This window comes from Mustela nigripes, chromosome 1 (assembly GCF_022355385.1).
Source record: "Mustela nigripes isolate SB6536 chromosome 1, MUSNIG.SB6536, whole genome shotgun sequence".
NCBI classification, from domain to species: domain Eukaryota; kingdom Metazoa; phylum Chordata; class Mammalia; order Carnivora; family Mustelidae; genus Mustela; species Mustela nigripes.
Genome location: NC_081557.1, coordinates 264,299,013 through 264,317,705, shown reverse-complemented (window position 1 = coordinate 264,317,705; position 18,693 = coordinate 264,299,013). Strand labels below are relative to the sequence as shown.

Sequence of the window (18,693 nt, the reverse complement as noted above, 5' to 3'; positions counted from 1 at the left end):
GTGACAGTGGAGTGTGGTCCCTGCGCTAACCTGGATGTGGATTCCTAATACCTTCCGAGGTGGGCAGGGAACCTTACAGCTCCCGTGACCTGCAGTGCACTGGACGGACTGTGAATTAGGGCAATGACTCAAGTCCTGACAGTGCTCAGGTTCTACTGCTAGCTTTGCTGAACTCTCCAGCGGAAAGCACCCCATAACCTTCGAATAGTTCAAAATCTTTATTAGAAAATCCTTTTATGTGGGGCGCCTGGGTGGCTCAGTGGGTTAGAGCCTCTGCCTTCGGCTTGGGTCGGTGATCCCAGGGTCCTGGGATCAAGCCCCACATCGGGCTCTCTGCTCATCGGGGAGCCTGCTTCCTCCTCCTCTCTCTCTGCCTGCCTCTCTGCCTTCTTGTGATCTCTGTCAAATAAATAAATAAAATCTTTTTTTAAAAAAAATCCTTTTATGTGAGAATTTGAGTCTGTGATTCTCCTATCTCACCAAAATGGTTATTCCAAGAATTCAGATGGGAGTCGGGGAGACCTAGGTTTAATGTGGGCAACAGACGACCTGGACTGTGAGGGTTAGTCAGATAACAAACGTGAAGCAGACTGAGCTGCCGGCCAGGGGTTCCATAGCCAGTAAGTATTAGAGCCAATAACTCATGTTTTGCAAATGCAAAAGCTGGAAACAGAGGATGCAAAGCTAAAATCTTAAAAATATTGAGAAGCCATGTCTATTCGATGAATGTAAAAAAGCCGAACCAGCAAAAAAGGTAATCCCTAATTTTCCTAACCATGCATTCTTGCACTGAGAGGCGGGTAACTCCCTGATATGAAGTGGACACGCGTACACACACGGGCTTCTATATGTACGTGTGTCTCTATGTAAGATACATGGATCTATACAAGAGATCTTCACGACTCTATGTATGTATGGGTCTGTATCTCCCTAAGGGTATCAGGGCATGGAGAAAGACATCACTCCAAGGAAACAAATGCTACCCTTTTGTCTGTGGCCAGAAGGTTAAAGCGGGGAGAGGTGGGGGGAGCGGGGACCCCCACGGAGGCCGCACGTACCTGGCGCTGGTCCGCGGTGGGAGAGGACCGCGATCTCACGTGGACGGGCACGGCCAGGCTGTCGGAGCGCTCCAGCAGGTCCTCCGCGGACATGGACTTCCCAGCCCGCTTGGCCGCGGCTCCCCACAAAAAGGGCTCCCCAGGGGTCCTGTCCACCCTCTGGGCGCCCTTCGGTCCACAGTGACTGGCTCCGCCGAGCTGCTCCCTCGGGGCCTGGTCCCCGCGTCGCCGTTCCCCCGGGAGGCGGCCCCCAGCGAAGGAGCCGCTGCGGTCTCGGGGGCCCCGCGCGGTGTCCCCCGCGGCCCCGGGCGCCGTGGCCGGCAGGGGGGCGGCCTCCCTGCGGGGCTGCGGCGGGGGCTCCCGCAGCGAGCAGAGGCTGGCGGCCGGGGCGAGGCCGGCCTGCGCGTGGGCGCCCTGGGTGCGCTCCCGCGGCGGCCCCGGCTCCTGGAGGCCGCAGCCCGCGGCGCAGGGGGGCCGCTGGCCGGTCTTGCGCTGCACGTAGTCGGCCAGGGCGCTCTGCTGGAACTGCCTCAGCTCGGGGCCCGACAGGCAGAGCGCGGAGCAGGCCCTGCCGTCGCGCTCGAACACGCGGCGCCGGTCGGCCACGGAGCTCTCGGGGAGGCGCAGCCCCGGCCGCCGAGGGCTCAGCCGCGCCGGCGCCGCCTCCTCCGCGACGCCCACCTCGTTCATCTTCTCGGGCTCCGAGTACGAGCGCTTCTTCTGCTCCGCCGTCAGGCGCCGGCGCGGCCCCCTCCGGGCGGCGGGGGCGGCGGGGCGGGCGGGGTCGCCCTCGGCCGGGGTCACGCTGTGCCGCTCCCGAGGGGTGTGCGGGGAGGCCGCCGCCTCCGGGCTCCGCAGCCCCACGTGCGCCGAGGCGGGCCGCGGGCGCCAGGGTCTCGACGCGGCGGGGGTCCCCAGCTCGAGGTCGCGGCGCCGGAACGAGGTGGCCCCCAGGACCCGGCACTGCGCGTCCTTGATGCTGTTCCGGTAGGCGCGGCTGAAGGGGGCGTCGGGCGCCGGCCACTCGGGGCTGCCGGCCTCGGGCCTCGGCTCGGGCCAGCCGGGCTCCCTCCCCGCCTCGCTGCGAAGCTGACAGGTGCTCTGGCTGCGGGGCAGGGCGGGGTCCCGGCGCGGGGGCTCGCCGCCTGCGGGCCGGGGACCGCGGCCGCCCTCCGCGCCCCTCCGCCGCGGCTGCCCCTGCGGCTGCCCCGAGGCCTCGCCCGGCTTCGGCTCGTGGGGCCTGGAGTGCTGCTCCCCGTTGCCCGTGGGGTCGGCGGAGTCAGACGGACGGACGCGGCCTTTCGGCTCCTCAAAGTCCTGCCCCAGAGAATTCGGAGTCGCGAGCGTCCTGCTGTGGCCGTAGCCAGAGCCGCTGGCGCCGGGGACCCTCGGGCCGCCGTGCTCGCGCCGCTCGATCTGGGAAACCTTCTCGAGCACCGAGCAGGGGGCTCTCCCGTGCTGAGAGCCCTGCGGGGCGCAGGTGCCGCCGGAGCTGAGCCGCCTGCCCAGACCGCCGGGCTGCAGGTGGGGCGGGGAGGGCGGGTCCTCACAGCTCGGGTCTGCGCCGGGGAAAGAGGCCACGGCACTGGGTCTGGCCTCGGGCCTTGGGTAGGACACCGGCCTGTCCAGGTGGCTCGTGTGCTCAGGAACAGCTCTCCTCCCGGAGTCTTCTGCCTTGCTGTTGACTACAGAGGTAGACCAGCCCTCCAGGTAGCCCTCCCGGGCTCCCCGTCCTAGCTCCAAGCTGCTTTGCCTTCTTAGACTCTCAGGAATGTTCTGGAGAGAGGAAAAGGCTGACTGGGTCCTGCCAAAGCTGCTGGACGGGCTCGGGCCGAGGCTGTCCCTCTCCAGCCCCCGCAGCAGGCTGGCGCTGTGGTCTTCATGGAGATCAGCCTCCCAGGGCTCTGGGGGCCGGGCAGGTCTCTGGTCTTCACCCACGTGCCAGGCCTGAGGGCATCTGAGGCTGTGGAAATTAGAAGACGGTTTGCTGCTGTGAGCGCTCCTTCTCTCGCCGGGATGCGGGCTGTCGCCTCCCAGAGGAGTGACCGGCCTCTCCGGGGTGACCTCCTCCTCGTTTTCAGGTACCGAAGGGAAGTGTGCTTTGTAGGGGACATACTTGGTGGAAGTTTCAGGTTTCCTCTCTACCGGGGGCACGAAATCGTGTTCTAGAGGCTGGTAGAAGGCAAACCCAGGCCTGTTAGACGCGTCGTGGTTCCCGTTCTGGTCGAGGGGGGCCATCCTGTCGCAGGCCCCGGGAGGAGCCGCGCACCCGCTCTCCTTGGCCAGTGCGGGGTAGAGGGAGCCGCCGCTGCTGACCGAGGGCCTCGGTACCTGGGCGAAGTGCGGCTCCGGAGAAGGCACAGGGTAGACGCCGGTGGGCAGCAGAGGCTGGCCGGGCTGTGCCTTCGGGGGGTAACTGTGCTTGGGCTGCGCGGGGGGGCTGCTCTCCGGACTCCGCTCTGGCACGGGACGCAGCTGCTCCTCCAGGAAGGGGGACTTCGGGGGGCCCGCGGGGCTTCCCTGGGGCCGGCAGAACCGCTTCTGATCAAGGCTGGACCAAGAGCTGGGCCGTTCTCGCTGCCGAAAGGCTGCGTAACTGTCGCTGCGAGCCGGGGGCAGGGGTGCGCCCACCTTAGGAGGCAGGTTGGCAGTGGCCGTCTCCGGGGCGCTGGGGCATGGCTGGCTCCAGGAAGAGGGGGCCGCTCCCTTGCCCCGGGGAACGTGATGCCATTTATCGCAGCCCCGACCGTCTGCAGATGCCCGTGCCTCCCTACCTTGGAGAAGCAGGGCTGAAGAGTTCACCTCGTACTCAGCCGACACCCCCCTCCGGGGGTCGTAGACTGTCTTGACATAGCGGATGTCCGCCTGCCGCATCCCTTCCAGGAGGGCACCGCGAGCAGCAGTGGCGTCCACGGAGCCCGACCGCTCCCGGCCTGGGAGGCCAGCAGGCGGGTACTCCAGGAGGCTCGAACTGGTGGAGAAGGAGCTGTATGCCGAGTCTCTCTTGCTGTGGAGGTGGCCGAGCTGGTCGATGCTGCTAGTGGACTTGGCAGGGGAAAGAAGGTGGCAGGGTGGGTAGCCCCCGCCCGGCTCCAGGCTCTCCATGCTCCCCTGGGAGCTGCAGTGGTCAGGGCTTGGCCTCAGATAAGCATGGTCAAAGTTGGAGAGGTCACTGGTAGAAGAGCTGGAAGAAAGGGACACAAGCAGTCAGCACCGCTGACCTGTTACCATCTGGGAGGCGCACAGGCACAGGACCCAGCTTATAAATGTACTCTTGGGCAAGATGTTTGGGTTTTGGAAGGGTGGGTGAAAAGGGCCATATTTGGGCCTTGCTCGGCCTCCGTGCCTGTTGTCACTTGGAGTAATTGCTCAACACTGTAACCTATGTGTCTCGAATTAATCACCCCGACTTGCAAGGGGCGGGGCGGGGGGCACAGAGGAAGTCGCGTGGCCTTTGGGTACAGGCAACACATTGATGTGATTTGCTACATGCCGCCAGTGACATTCGGTGTGCCAAGAAATGGGAGGTGGGGGAGGAAAGAAGAGAGGAAGCGGCGGAGTGGGAGAGGCCGCCGCTTTGTGTCTCTTGGGCTATTTGTGGGAAGAAGGGGAAGAGCTTGGTAAGAGACCAGGCACGTGAACCGCGCGCACGTGTGCATGTTTTTAGTTAGTATCTTTCCTTTTTATGGAATTGAAGAGCTATAACCTGGCAATCTTCCTGGAATCTCAACTACTAGAGACAATTTGTTTACAGTGAGAAAGCTAAACACAAAGCTGAATGAGAGAAATTCAGAGAAATGACAAGGTCCGAGAAGGCTGACAGGAGGGGGAAGCTTTATAAGAAAGTCTTAATTATAGGAGTCCCGTCACCTTTGGATGACTTCCCAAAGCCTGAGCAAAGCCTCCTTCAACCACTTTGACAAATAAATAAATAAAATCTTAAAAAAAAAAAAAAAAAAAAAAAAACACCCAGGTGGCCCAGTGGGTTAAAGCCTCTGCCTTCGGCTCAGGTCATGATCCCAGGGTCCTGGGGTCCATCCCCACATCGGCTCGCTGCTCAGCGGGGAGTCTGCTTCCTCCTCTCTCTCTCCCTCTCTCTCTCTCTCTGCCTACTTGTGATCTCTGTCAAATAAATAAATCTTAAAAAACAAACAAACACTTAGAAAGGTAAGACCTTCTCCTTACAAAGTCCTCTATGTGATTTTCAGAGCCTGCTAGGGGAAGGGGAATGACTATCTTGACACGACATACCCCAGAGAGTTGCCTCAAAACAAAATTACTTATAATTACCTTCAATTACAAACGTTAAAACATATTTCACCCAGCATGTGGGGTGAGTGAGGGCGTATAGAAAGGAACAAATGGTTCAAAATCAAACAATCTCAAAACTGTTCAAAGGTTTGTGACTCAGCATTCTCTACAAAAGGGTAAACACTAAAACTTTTTGCTAAGTTTTTGTATTTTTATTTTTTAAAGGAGTATTTTATTTTATTTTAAATATATATATGTTTAATTTATTTGACAGAGATTACAAGTAGGCAGAGAGGCAGGTAGAGAGAGAGGAGGAAGCAGGCTCCCTACTGAGCAGAGAGCCCGATGCGGGGCTCAATCCCAGGACCCTGGGATCATGACCTGAGCCAACGGCAGAGGCTTATTAACCCACTGAGCCACCCAGATGCCTAAGTTTTCGTATTTTAAATGAAAACGCATTTAGACACTATTAAAACTCACATGGCTGTTATTATATTTCTAGACCTTATTTAAGTTTATATGGTACCTTATTGTCTAAGTATAGGATAATGATTTATGGTTGGCGCAAATCCAGGGTCTATGACAGGAGACTGGAAGGACCATATTCTACCTCAAAACTGGCACTGGAATTCAAGGAAGCCTACACTGTCAGCATTGCACCTCAAGAATGTAATTCTTCTTTTTTTAGACGACGTCTATTTACTGAATGGCGCATCCTGCTTCGGGAGGGACAGGTATAAATTCAAAGGAGAAAGGAAGGAGCAGCCAGCTTGGACACAGCAGTCCTGGCACTCAGTGGTGTGGCATATGTCACTGCCAGATTCTACCCCCTTCCCTGCCCTTCCCAGTCCCCCTTCAAACGAAGAGACTGTGTTAAAAACGCCCATGACAGCTCAGTGAGGATAACCTTGTACGACCCACTTACACTTCTTATTATCTCCTCTAACAGGAGACTCAGATGCTTCCAGTGGAAATGGAAGCTGTGTATCCCATCACGGCTGTTCCGCTCGCCAGTTCCATGCCGGCGGTAGGCACTCCTTAACCCCCTCCCAGCGGCTGAGAATTTGAGCCGAATCATTCACTGGAAAGGATAAGTCAAATCTACTTAGGGACAGAAAAAGTCAAAGCAAACAGACAGAGTAACTGAAACTCACTACTGAGTGGGAAGAAGTGTTATCACTAACATCCCCAAAGGTAGATGATTCTAGAAACACGAACTCACTGGTGTAACGTCTTTGGGCAGAACAAGGGTTCCGCAGGTTCCATCCTGTGGCTAAAGGAAAACTAACCCACCGACCTTCAGTGGAACGTACCATGGGAGGATGGTACTCGGAGGGGGGGGGGGCTCAGTCCCCTGGGATCCCCGCTCCTGACCTGAGTGAGGAGTAGGACTGAGTGGGGTGAATTCTCGCACCACTTCCTGGAAGTCGCCATTTTGATTATCTTTGCCGCTCCTGTTTCCAAGATGGCACTTGGAATGAGTGAGGAAGAAGAACTTGGGATGTGGTCTTCGGTCCCTGCGACGATCCCAGCCCACACAGAGATGGCCTTACTATCAAGGAAAGTGTGACGGGCTCCTGATCGTGGTCTGGCCAGCCCCCAGGCTCACTTCTCCTGGTCTCCTCTAGCTCACTGCCCTCCAGTGTAAGGGCCTCCTTCCTGTGACAAACCCATGAAAGATTTTCCAGTGTCTCAGGGCCTTTGCATGCCCTGTTGCCACCACACGGTATGCTCTTTACCCAGCTCACTTCTACTTTGCTGAAGTCTCTCCTTGAGAGAAGACTTCCTGGAATGAAGGAGCTTCTAAAGAGCCCCCCACCATGCTTGCCCCTGTTACTCTGCTTCTTGCCTCCACAGCACTCACCACCACTGCCATCACTCGCCGTCCCTTTCATTATATGAGAGACTTCAGTTGTGTCTGTAACGCTTAAGAGCTGAAGCAAATACGACAGGCTGTTGCTTCTGTGGTCGATCCACGAATTCTTTATAATATTACTTATAATTCTTGTAATATTACTCTTTCTTTTGTGTGTTTATGTGTATTTTCTAAATACTTAAAACTCAGCAAAGAGCACAAACAAGTGTATGAAAACGTTTTCTAAAGTGCACTCCTAGAACGTGAATTGCTGAGATGATCCGGTGTTTGGAAAATGCCGGGCTAAATGAATTAATTCTATTTGCTATAAGACTTCTAAGTCTTTAATAAACTATTGTTCATATGATGTTTCAAAAGGAAAATAGTGTTTTCTAAGTTAATTTGGTCCCAGGAACTTTTTCCAAGAAGCATCTAGTGGATGATTAATGTGTGGAACAGACCGAGGTCAGCAAATATTACAGGGTGGGGGCTTTTTATGTCTTGTTCAGTATTATACCCCCAGGAGCCAGAAATCACCCGAGAGGTAGTACTGAGTCTTCAGCATTTTGATACTGTTATTTCAGCCTCCCTGGAGGGGCCTGGATTACTTAGCTTTTCCAGATTTCGTCTGAAGGACTTTAACACCGAGGACCACTGTGTGAGAGTTCTGCAGGACGGCGGAGAGACCGTGAGCCAGGTCTGACAGCAAGCCGCTGAAATACAGGTTCAGTGAAATCCAGACCTAAACCAGCTTGCAGGCGGTTAAAATCCCTTGTCTGGTGCTTCCCTCTCCCCTAAGCTCTCTGACGCTCCTGCTTCTCAATGAGAAACAGATCCGTAAGCTCGGAGCGGAGATGGTGCTTCTAGAGCTAAAGGACGGCCGTCCGACAGATGCCACCCAGCTGGTTTGGCACACCAGACCACTGGATGTCACTGTACTCCTTGGAAAGGCGCCTGGAGTGCATCTCCACCGACAGCCGCCAATGCCAGGCCCTCTGAGCAGAGCACAGATTGGGGTGAAGCGTCTGCCAGCACCGCACGCCAGAGCTGTGGCCCGAACAGACTGCAGCGTGACCTGTGCTGCAGAAGAGAATCCCCAGGTCTGTAGCGCGGTGGGTAATGCGAGCTCACCTCTGTCCTCGTGCCCCACACTCCTTTGTGCAGACGGTCGGGGGATCTGTCCCGAAGCTTGCATTAGAAGGCACAGTGATAGACCCTGCTGCCTAAAGCCCCGTGGAGGTTGGGACGGGGAGGAGGACACGGGAGGTGCAGACACGCAGCCTTCAGAGCCCCACACTTCCGGGGCCCAACTCTCTCGGAGCTCACACCGTAGCCAGCTTTTCTGAGCACCGACTGCAGTCGTCCTAACTCTGCCCGTGTGTTTCGGGTTACAGTATGGCCAGATTTGGGGCCTCCCGGGAAGGCGAGGCGTTGGGAGGGTCTACAGGGTCCCACTCTTTAGGTCTGCGAATGCACAATGGCATTTTCTGGGCATGCTGGTTTATTCCATTAGCCTTGGAATTTACTTTCAGGTTTCACCGTGCCTCTGTAAGTCTTCAGCCCCATTATTGGAATTGTGGGAATTACTGAGTGCTTATCATGTTCCAGGAACCGCACTGAACGTGTTACGTGTTTTGCTTAATCCTCACTACGACCCAATGGGATACATTCTGTTAATTTCATCCTACAGGCAAGAGAAACTAGATCAAGAGGAGAAATGACTTGATCAAGCTCAGCTAGCAGGTGGTGCAGTTGGGATCCAAGCCCAAGCACCTTCTCACTGTGCTTTCTTCCCTTCGCACCATGAGGCCCTCTACATCTCATCATCCCAAGGCCCAGAGAGCAAAAGCGCTGTGCCTGGGTGCAGGGGTGCCCAGCTGGGGGTTGCTGTTCTCTGAGCTCAGATGGTGAGAATACATCCTTTCAGGGTTCTTAGAAGGGATATGGGCAAGGGAGAGGGGTGTCTGGAACACGGAGGGTCACCAGGAAATTCTTGGCGGTGGCCTGAAGCCCATCCCGATGTGTCGGGAGCCACGTCCATCAGAGACAAGTCTAGGAATTGGCCCTTGATTTGACCGGACGTGAGTGTTCAGGGTTCTGAATCCTGGCCTGGCCAGATGTGGAGGCACCATCAGTTAGTTAAGTAATCCTTCCAGAAGTCCTGCCCCACCTGACCCATCAGCACTTGCTTCTCATTTGCATGCAGGACCCACAACCCTTGGCCCTGCACTTCCTGCCATCACCTTTCTTTTTTTTTTTTTTTTTTAATTTTTTATTTTTTATAAACATATATTTTTATCCATCACCTTTCTATAAGGACTTCCAAAAAACCCGAAGCGACACAGTCTAACTGCCTCGCATCAGAAAGTGGATTCTAACTCGCATAGATTCTGAATTTGTAGTAAACTTAGGGGGTCCTGACTGAGTACTTTCATATGTCTGGTGGCCAAGTTTGGCTTCCGTCTCCCTAGTGCCACTCAGCGCTGTCAGGTCTGATTATGACTGTCAGTCCCTTTTCCCAGGACACTGGCGGCGGCCTTGCCTTTTTTGACTGAACCTTGACTGATGAAATGGTTAGGGAAACAGAGGAAGTATAACTAGTAGTTACATGCCATGGCTCTGACCCCTGACTTGGACCTGAGTCTGGACTCAGGTCCTGATCGGTTGTGTGACCTTGGACAAATTAGTCTCTCCGAGCTTCGATTTCCTGTTCTGTACAATGGGGTTAACACGATGGGGTCTGTTTTACAGGTGTCGATGGAGGCGTGTCCTGCCACATGACAATGTGCACACTTGGAAGGCCCACATGTGTGAATTTGGGGTTGGAGCTAAGTTGGAGGACCGGCCTAGCAGAAGGGTAAAAGCGAGGGGCAAGTTCAAATACGCAAATAAGATCATCCAATAAAAAGCAGATACATAGCTGCCCAGAAGGACAGTAAGCCCCGAGGGGAAAAACTTGTCAGCTTTTCTAGCAGTGTTCCCCTGTGTAACTGAGAAACGTCTGAGAATGGGCAGACCCTGAACTTGACTCAGACAAGAGTCTGTGTCGGTCTAGCGCAGGATATGAAGATACTGGTATACAGTAGGAGTTTTAAGAGGATGAGGAAGGAGGCGGGTAGAGAGGCTTAGGACTCGAGGTGAGTCTAAGAAAACATTCTCGAAACAGAAGCAAGTGTCCTTTTTTGGGAACAAGATCTCAGAAAGAAGAAAAGCCCCAAGTCCCAGCTGGGGCCACTTACCTGGAATGGTATCTCTGGGGCCAAGGAGTGCCGATCGTGCCCCGAGTTATCTGCATCATGCTGGCATCTGGTTGGTTCTCGCCAAATTTGGTTAAATGCCAAGAGTGAGGTCGGCCTGCAGGGTCACTGCGCCTGCGGAGAAACGGGAAAGGGACCTCTCTCAATATTGGAGCATTCTCAGACAGTTTCTTCACTGATGGGATTTATAGACTTAAAAGCAGAGACGGCTGTATCCTCAGAGATCAAAAATAATTAAATAAATATTGGGAAGCAGATCTTACTGCTTATTTCTTTTACTAACCATTGCTATTCTCTGCTTTATTAATGTTTTTATTTTCATTTGACATCATTTCAAACTTCCCTAAAAATGTTGCAAACTTAGTATAAAGAATTCCTACATAAACCCTAGTATGCTCTTGGTGTGAATGCAAACTGGTACAGTCACTACAGAAACCGTATGAAAGTTCCTTTAAAAAATTAAAAATAGAACTACCATATGATCCAGCAACCCCACTACTGGGTATATATATCCAAAGAAACTGAATCGGGCTCTGGTAGATATATCTGCTCTCCCATATTCACTGCAGCATTACTCACAAGAGCCAAGATCTGGAAAGAACCTAAATGTCTATCAGCTGATGAATGGACAAAGAAGATGTGGTGTGCGCACGCGCGCGTGCACACACACACACACACACACACACACAGGACTATTATTCAGCCACGACAAAAAAGGAGATCCTGCCATTTGCAACCACTTGGAGATGGACCCTGAGGGTATAATGCTAAGTGACTTAGGCAGACAGGGAAAGATAAATATCCTATGATCTCACTTCTGTGTGGGATCTAAAATAAAGAAGACAAACTCAGAATGACAGACTATGGTGTTGGTGAAGAGGGGCTGGGCAGTGGGAGATTTGGTCAAAGACTCCAAACTTCAAGTTACAAGAGTTATAAGATGGGGGTCCCATGGACAGCATGGGATCACGACTAATGATACTGGGTCATACGCCGGAGTGTGGCGAAGAGAGTAGATCTCACGTGTTCTTGCCACAAAAAAGAATAACCATGTGACAGGAGGGCGTGGTCCTCATACTTTGGAGGGAATCATGGCGCCCGTTATAAATGTAACAGATCTACATATTGTACAGCTGAAACTTACACATCATTCTTTCACAATCAGATCCCAGTAAAACTGGGGGAAATTCCCACCTATCCTTCACCTAGATTCCCTACAGGGTGACATTTTATGCCACAGTTGCCTCTGTTTATCTATATATAAAAATGGGAACAGTAATTCCTTCCCACCTCCCAAGAGACTGGGTGTGGATATACATAGAAAAAGCTTTCTGGGGATTTTGAAGTCCTCTGTCATATCCCGATGCTGGGTAAATTAACATTCTTTTAATTTAAAACACTGAGCAGCTACCTCAGTGTTAACACTGCTCTCAGTGAGGCGGTATAAACAGCAACATGCTTTTGAAAATCGTTTTTCATTTTGCAAGTCAGTGACTTCAACTTTTAAATATCCTGCCCTTTTAACACAAAGCGTTGACAAAGCCAAAGGGGAAAAGTGGGTGTCCTCCAACGGCCCTGCTGAAGAATAAATTTGGTGAGAAGGATTCCACTACTATAGAAGGTCTGAGTCTGGAGAGAGTGACTGTGCCTTATTTCTGGCAAAAAAAAGTGAGGTGAGCTATTAGGAATTTCATGCTGAAAACTTCTGAACTCTAAGACTAGGGGAAATCTCTACAGTTTATTAACACATGTATGGGATTAACACTTTGATACACCCCTGGTAAACTGTAAGTACACCCACCGATTTCTTTTCCATGAAAAAAATTTATTAGCTTATGTTACATAAATTCCCCTGATAACAGTAAAATTTCAAGTGTTAAGTATTTCAGAATAATACTAGCCCATGTGTCAGACATGGGTTCTCACCCTGACTTTACTAACTTGCTCTATGACCCTGTGTAAGTTACTTCTCCTCCCTAAGGCTTTATCTTTGTAAAAGATAGACATTAATCAAAGAGGTTGTATTAACCTCATTTTAATCTGAAGCAACTTAAAAAATCTGTAAGAGAGTATGGAAGACTTGCCAAGAGAGAGAATCATTTCCCCAAATATGTGTATTTTTTCTGAAGAGAAGCTGGGGTGATGGGAAAATAATCTGTGTAAAGCAAGGGATGATACGGACTCACAAGATTTTTAACTGTCAGTAACTGCTTCTTGAAATGAAGGAAGCTGTAGTCAGAGACTAATGCCTGTGTTGCTAGAGGCCAAGAAAAATGAGAAAAACTGAAATATCTCTTTATAAAATGCTAGGGATACAGAGAGCCAAAATGTAGCTAAAGTTTATCAGCTCTGCTCTCAGACAAACCTGGATTCTATTGCTGATACCTAAAATCCAAAAGCTAAAAACTAGCATTAAGTTTCTTCACCATTCTGAACTTCCTCATCTGAAAAAGGCAGATTATCACAGAACCTATTTGTAGGGTTTTTGTAAGATTAAAAATGAGCTAATTACCCAGCCCATAGTAGAGCTCAATAAATGTTAAGTATGATTCTCATCAGTCATTCATTATTAAGGAATTGGTGAAGCCTAGAGGGTAGGGAGGCAAGCCCGCCAGAGAGACCTACCATGCGGGACAGGAAAGGGGAGAGAGAAGCTGGGAGTGGGCGGCACAGGTGAGCAGAAAGGGCAGCAACTATGGATGACACCGAGTCACCCACCTCTGAGCTCCCCAGTCAAGTTCTGAGAGCAGATAATTGGGGTTACTGTGGGGTTGCTGCGCTCACAGCATGAAGGACCCTGGTCACATTGGTACGGCCAGGACCTGCCAGGGCAGTGGCTATGACCTCTAGTCAGAGAGGTAAACACAGGCCAAAATGGACTAGACCTTGCCCACCTGGAAGCTAGGAAAGAAAGAAAGTAGTAGCACAGCCTTGGGCTAAAGAGATGAGATAAAATGCAAACACAGGAGACCAAGAGTGAAAGGCAGAATATTACGATTTGTCTAGCTCCTTGTCCCCATACTTCTCTAATCCCCATAACATGTCCCAAGTAACCCATGCCTCTGGGTTCGGTATTGGCCCAAAGCTGAACCTGTCCTGTTCTCAGAAAGGCCACCAGGGAGCCCCCGGTTAATGGCTCAGTGTCCACGGCTTGGCATTCTTGCCTCTAGCCTCGCTCTGACCTTCGACACGCAGCCTCCCAGAAACTAGGTTCCTCAGCTAATTCCTTGAAGCCAGGCCACCTCCCTTGAACCCCAGTTCCTCACTGACTTAGATTCCTACTTTATCTTCCAGTTCCATCCCGGGATTAGACATTCTTTCTGGTGCCCCAAGCCCCTCAGAGGCTGGCACAAATCACACAGCCCTAAATCCCATGGCCAGGATTCAAACCCAGTTAGGACTTCAGATACTCAGGAGACGCTGCTGAATAACCAGACAGAACTTCGTGAAAACATATAAAGTTGCTTTTGCGTGAGGCATCTAGAGACACTTCATACTACGGGTCCAAATGATCCAAATGGGTTCAAAATGCATAAGAAGGAAAAAACAACTGTCATCTTCCTATGACAGAACATTTTGTGTTCTGGTTACCTCAGTGGCAGGACCCCTCTCAGAGTAAGATGCCCGCTAGCCCTCTGACTAGGGATGGGCTGTGAGAAGCCAGTGGGTATACTTGAAAAGTGAACTTGGCCTGAGTGTGGTGATGCTGGGAGTGGGCTCTCCGGCAGCTTCATCCGCCAGCTCTCTCTGACCGTGCCTGCCTACAAAGGCTGGCTGCTGACAAATCTTTCCTACCTAAGAGGAATGGACAGACCCCAGTGAAGTCCACAGATGCCACAGAAGATCCCTATTCTGGTCAAGGAGATGAGATGTGAGCTACTGTTTACTGATCATTTCAGGGTTCCAAAGAAGCTCTAGTCTGAAACCTCCCAGGAAAGAGGAGGGGAGGTGTCCAGAAGCACAGTACAGCTGCCCAGACTGCATGTGTCAGTTGGTACACCACTTCAGGAAGGATCGGACACCTTGCAGAAGCTGTGAATCAGACTCCCAGGTGTCCAAGAGGCTCTGCATAGAGCAACAAAGACATGTGGAGCTGTTTGAAGTGAAGAAAATTATTCTTTGTGCTTTGAACACAATAGCAAAGCTTTTTAAAAAATTGTCATCTATCCAGATGCCTCCATGGTTTCTTCACCATTCACTCAGGGGACATCCATCTCCCATAGAAAGGGAGACTTTCTATATCCTAGTCACTATGCTGGCACTGGGGATACAAAGAACAAGGTGCCACTAGACCCAAATAATTCACAATATCGAGGACCGAGTTCACTGTGGTGAGAGGGTTCCATAACAGAGACCTGTACGAGATGCTTGGTGAACACAGAGGAGGGACTCACTAAGGGTTAAGGTCAAGAAAGCTGCACTTTTACCTACATCATGAAAGATTTTCCAGATGGAAGAGTATGGGCGAGAGAAGGGAAGGCCATCCAGCTAGAAGACATAGCGTGACAAATGCACGGAAACGTGCAAGCACAACTCAGAGGACCTGGGAAGGAGATGGGCAAGGGAAGAGCGGTAGGTAAAGGTGAAGAAATAGGAAGGTAGACCTCATTAGAGACCTCTTTGAAGGGTTTGGACAGTATCCTGTGGATTTGGAAGCCACCAAATAACCTTAGCCGGAGAGGGGCATGCTTAAATATGGGTCTCAGTAAGCTATCGTCAATAACAAGGAGAATGATTCGAGAGAGAGGAGACTGGAGGCTCTTCTGCTGGCCAGGGTAAGAGGTGATGAGGGCCTGGCACTCGGGCGGTGAGCCTAAAGGGAATGTCCAGCCAGCAAGTATTTGAACGTAGGTGGTGTAGAAGAGAGGAGAGCCGAGGCCAGCATGGTGATGGAAGTGACTTTCCCAGAGAACCATTGGATGGAGGGTAGGGACGGAGAGAGGGAGCGGGGAACCAGTGGGAAGGTAGGCGGCCTTCTCGGGGGCATGCAGATGTGAGGAGACGCGGGTCTTCGATGGAAGGACATGGCGGGCAGGAGCGTCTAGAGGACGGAAGTCTGGGCTGCACTTAGAAGTCAGGAGTCTAAGACACTTGGCCTTGGAGAAAAGGCAAGCTGCCTGGGGAGAACGTGTAGGGAGACAGGGAGTGGTTACAGGACGGACCTTTGAGAACCACTACGATGTAGGGGAGAGGAAGCCAAGAGAGAAGCCCAAGAAAAAGCTTCCAGAAAAGTTGGGAGAAAAACTGGGAGAGTGCAGGAACTTCACAGGTTCCTCATGGAGACAATAATTATGAAGGAGGAATTGCCAACCATCCCAGCTGTTCCGGAGAAGGCAGTGTGGTGAGGGCGATGCGCGACGCGCAGTGGATTTGACGCCAGTAAGTCTTTGCTGGGGAACTGCAGGGGGCAGACGCCGGACCGGGAGTAAGAGGGCGAGGAAGAGAAAACAAAGAGCGCGGGCCGGTAATTCCTTCATACACTGGGCCCTAAAGGAGAGAGAGAGGGTGGTGGCGGAAAGCCTAGAGATCAGGGAAGGAAAGGTTTTGTTCCTGATGCTTTGTTTTAAAACAAGGAGAAGCACGAGCAAGGGTACGTCGGACCGGGAGCTCCAGGACCCAGGGCAAAGAGGAGGACAGTCCTCAAGACTCACAAGGAAGCAGGAACGGATGGCAGTCCAGAGCGACGTGGGGGCAGAACCTTATGTATGTGGGAGTAGAGCCACTTCTTACTGAAATAAGACAGGAGGAGGGAAGATGTGACGCTCTTATGTATGGAAGGGAGCGGGGTGGGAGGAAGCCGGAGAGACGTCAGACCCAATGTCCCCTACCTCGTGATGGTGTCAAAGGAGGGGAAAGTGAGGGGCTGGTGTGGCGGGTCGGGGCTCAAGGAGCACAACAGTGAGGACTAGAAGAGTTCAAACCTGATACGAGAGATTTCCAAGAATTAATGACTAAGACAGGAGCTGACCTCCAGGTAGGCAGACCAAATGAAGTCATCCCTACAGTAAATAATAAGTCACAAACAAATAATTCCTACAGTAAAGATAAAATAAGTGTCCGAGACTTGAAATGCCAAAACAGGAAACCCAACTTGGGGAGCTTCTTCCTCTAGAACTTGGGAGAGTTCTCGAGAACTCCAGAGTTGTTGAGAACCTGCCCTGGGGTGGGGTGTCGATCTTCTCAACAGACTAAAATATTAAGAACAGAGAGATCTTGAAACAATCAAAAGGTCCAAAAAGACAAATCAAACACATATGTTGGGAGAAGGCTTCAGAGATACGTCTTGTCTTTATAAGATTCTTGCGCATGGACAGTTAAGTGATGTAATGAGGGAAAAGAACAACGAAAAAGAAGACCGAAATCTCGCCCACCAAGGCTCCCACCTCGCGGGCGGAGACACACCTCCGCGCTCCCTGAAGAAAGAACGGTTTGGCGACATCTAGGAAAAAATCTTAAGTAACATATCTATCAAAAGATGGAAAAACAAGCTAAATGCTCATCAGTAGCAGACTTGTTAAATCACTTGTAGTACAACCATAGAAGAGAACACTCTTGTGGCCATGAGAAGAATGGAGTAGCTCTGTACCTGCCGGCGCGGGAAGATCTCCGAATGACGTGGTTAGATGATGACGGTGAGCTATGGCGCCGTGAGCACAGTACGCTGCAGCAGGGAAGGAGACAACAGACGTAACCCCTTATACGTTTAATAGTGTAAAGAATATTCTGGAGTGACGCTTGGGAAACTAGAAACAGTGACTGCCTCTGTGGAGGAAAACTTATTTTTTGCTGTACTTCCTTCGGTAAGTTTTGAATTGTGTACCATGCCCAAGTATTACCTATTAAAAAGCACGGTATTTCAAAAATAGCCTCTTGTTTTAAAAATACATCACATTGTATCTTGAGATGACCAAAAAAGTCAGACAGCTGTTGGCCGACTTTTTCAATGATGCCAATAATTTAGTAAACATTCCTAAAGAGCACAGCATGCTTTCATATTTTGGGATCACTTTGATCTGTAAGAAGATAAGGACATACTTTCCTAAAGGGCATTATTACATCATGAGCATATCAAAAAGGGTCAGGAGACGATTTAATTTTAAAATCTGAGCAAACCGAGTTTTGCATGTGGGCGTAACTCAAACAATGCCCTTCTGTTGCATTCCTGACCACAAACAAGAAAGCGCAACTGCGTGGGCTGGGCCGGCCGATGGAACTGGAACTCGCAAGTGACATGATGTCCTTCTCAGATGACTGTGCCCTGACACTGATTCAGGAATGCTGAGCTTCTTTCTGAAAAGTCTACGAGCCAGCGCAGGCCACGCAAGCTCTAGCCACTGTCACCTGCTGTGTGCCTTCGACCTTGACAAACTCTAGCTGGAGTCCCAAGAGGTCACCGATGGCCACAAGGAGTTTATAATCTTGCTGGGGAGCCTCACATGCAAGAAAAACCATTAGAGTCATTATTCACAGATTCAACAAGTATTTGAGAGCCCGCAGGCGCTTGGTGATGTTTTCTGACTTACTCTTTGTACCGTCTTCATGGGACAGGGCAAGTCGTGAGAGAATGAAGTAAGTAAGAAAAACTAAGCAACTTGTCCACAGTCTCAGGGTCGTGGGGGGCAGAGTTGGTATGAAACTCACGCATCTGCCCCCAGGCCTGTGCTCTATCGTCTAAGCAGTGAGCAGCCGAAATAGAGAGAGACACGGGACGATTTCATGCAGTTCTACGGGTCCTGAAGGAAATAAAGCTGAGTCATGTGACTGTCATTGAGGGCGTCTCCTCCTGGGTCGGCTTCTCTGTGAGCGACATGGGAGCCGAGCCCTCAACGAGGAGCGTCAGCCGTGCAGGAGCTGGGGCGCAGAGTTTAGCAGGGACAGACGGATGGGCGGATGGACGGAGCAAGGAAACACAAGGGCCCTGGGGTGGGAATGAATCTGCGGTTTTCAAGAAGCGCTAGAGAGTGTGACCGGAGCCGTGAGACTGAAGCGCAGATGGCAGAAGTCATTGGGTTGTTCATCGGGGTCACGCGGGCTCTGGAGGGATCTGGGCTATGAGCAGATCGCGTGCTGCCCGCCATCAAGAACAGGATCTGAGGGGTGCCTGGGTGGCTCGGTGGGTTGAGCCTCTGCCTTCGGCTCAGGTCATGATCCCAGGGTTCTTGGATCGAGCCCTGCATCAGGCTCTCTGCTCGGCAGGAGTCTGCTTCCCCCTCTCTCTGTTTCTGCCTGCCTCTCTGCCTGCTTGTGATCTCTCTCTGTCAAATAATTAAAT

General features: G+C 51.7%; 1 protein-coding gene across 5 annotated transcripts in view; it reads right to left on the bottom strand.

Annotated features, from left to right (window-relative positions):
- Positions 1 to 18,693, bottom strand: part of SHROOM3 (shroom family member 3) — a 186,453-nt gene that overhangs the window by 26,935 nt on the left and 140,825 nt on the right. For all 5 annotated transcript variants that reach the window (XM_059385439.1, XM_059385407.1, XM_059385415.1 and 2 more), the window contains exons 3-4: positions 10,404 to 10,535; positions 1,059 to 4,242 (exon numbers count right to left, since the gene is read on the bottom strand). In XM_059385439.1, coding sequence (XP_059241422.1) covers positions 1,059 to 4,242; positions 10,404 to 10,462 — 3,243 coding nt within the window. In that variant the 5' untranslated portion in view covers positions 10,463 to 10,535. The remainder of the gene's footprint in view (positions 1 to 1,058; positions 4,243 to 10,403; positions 10,536 to 18,693) is intronic.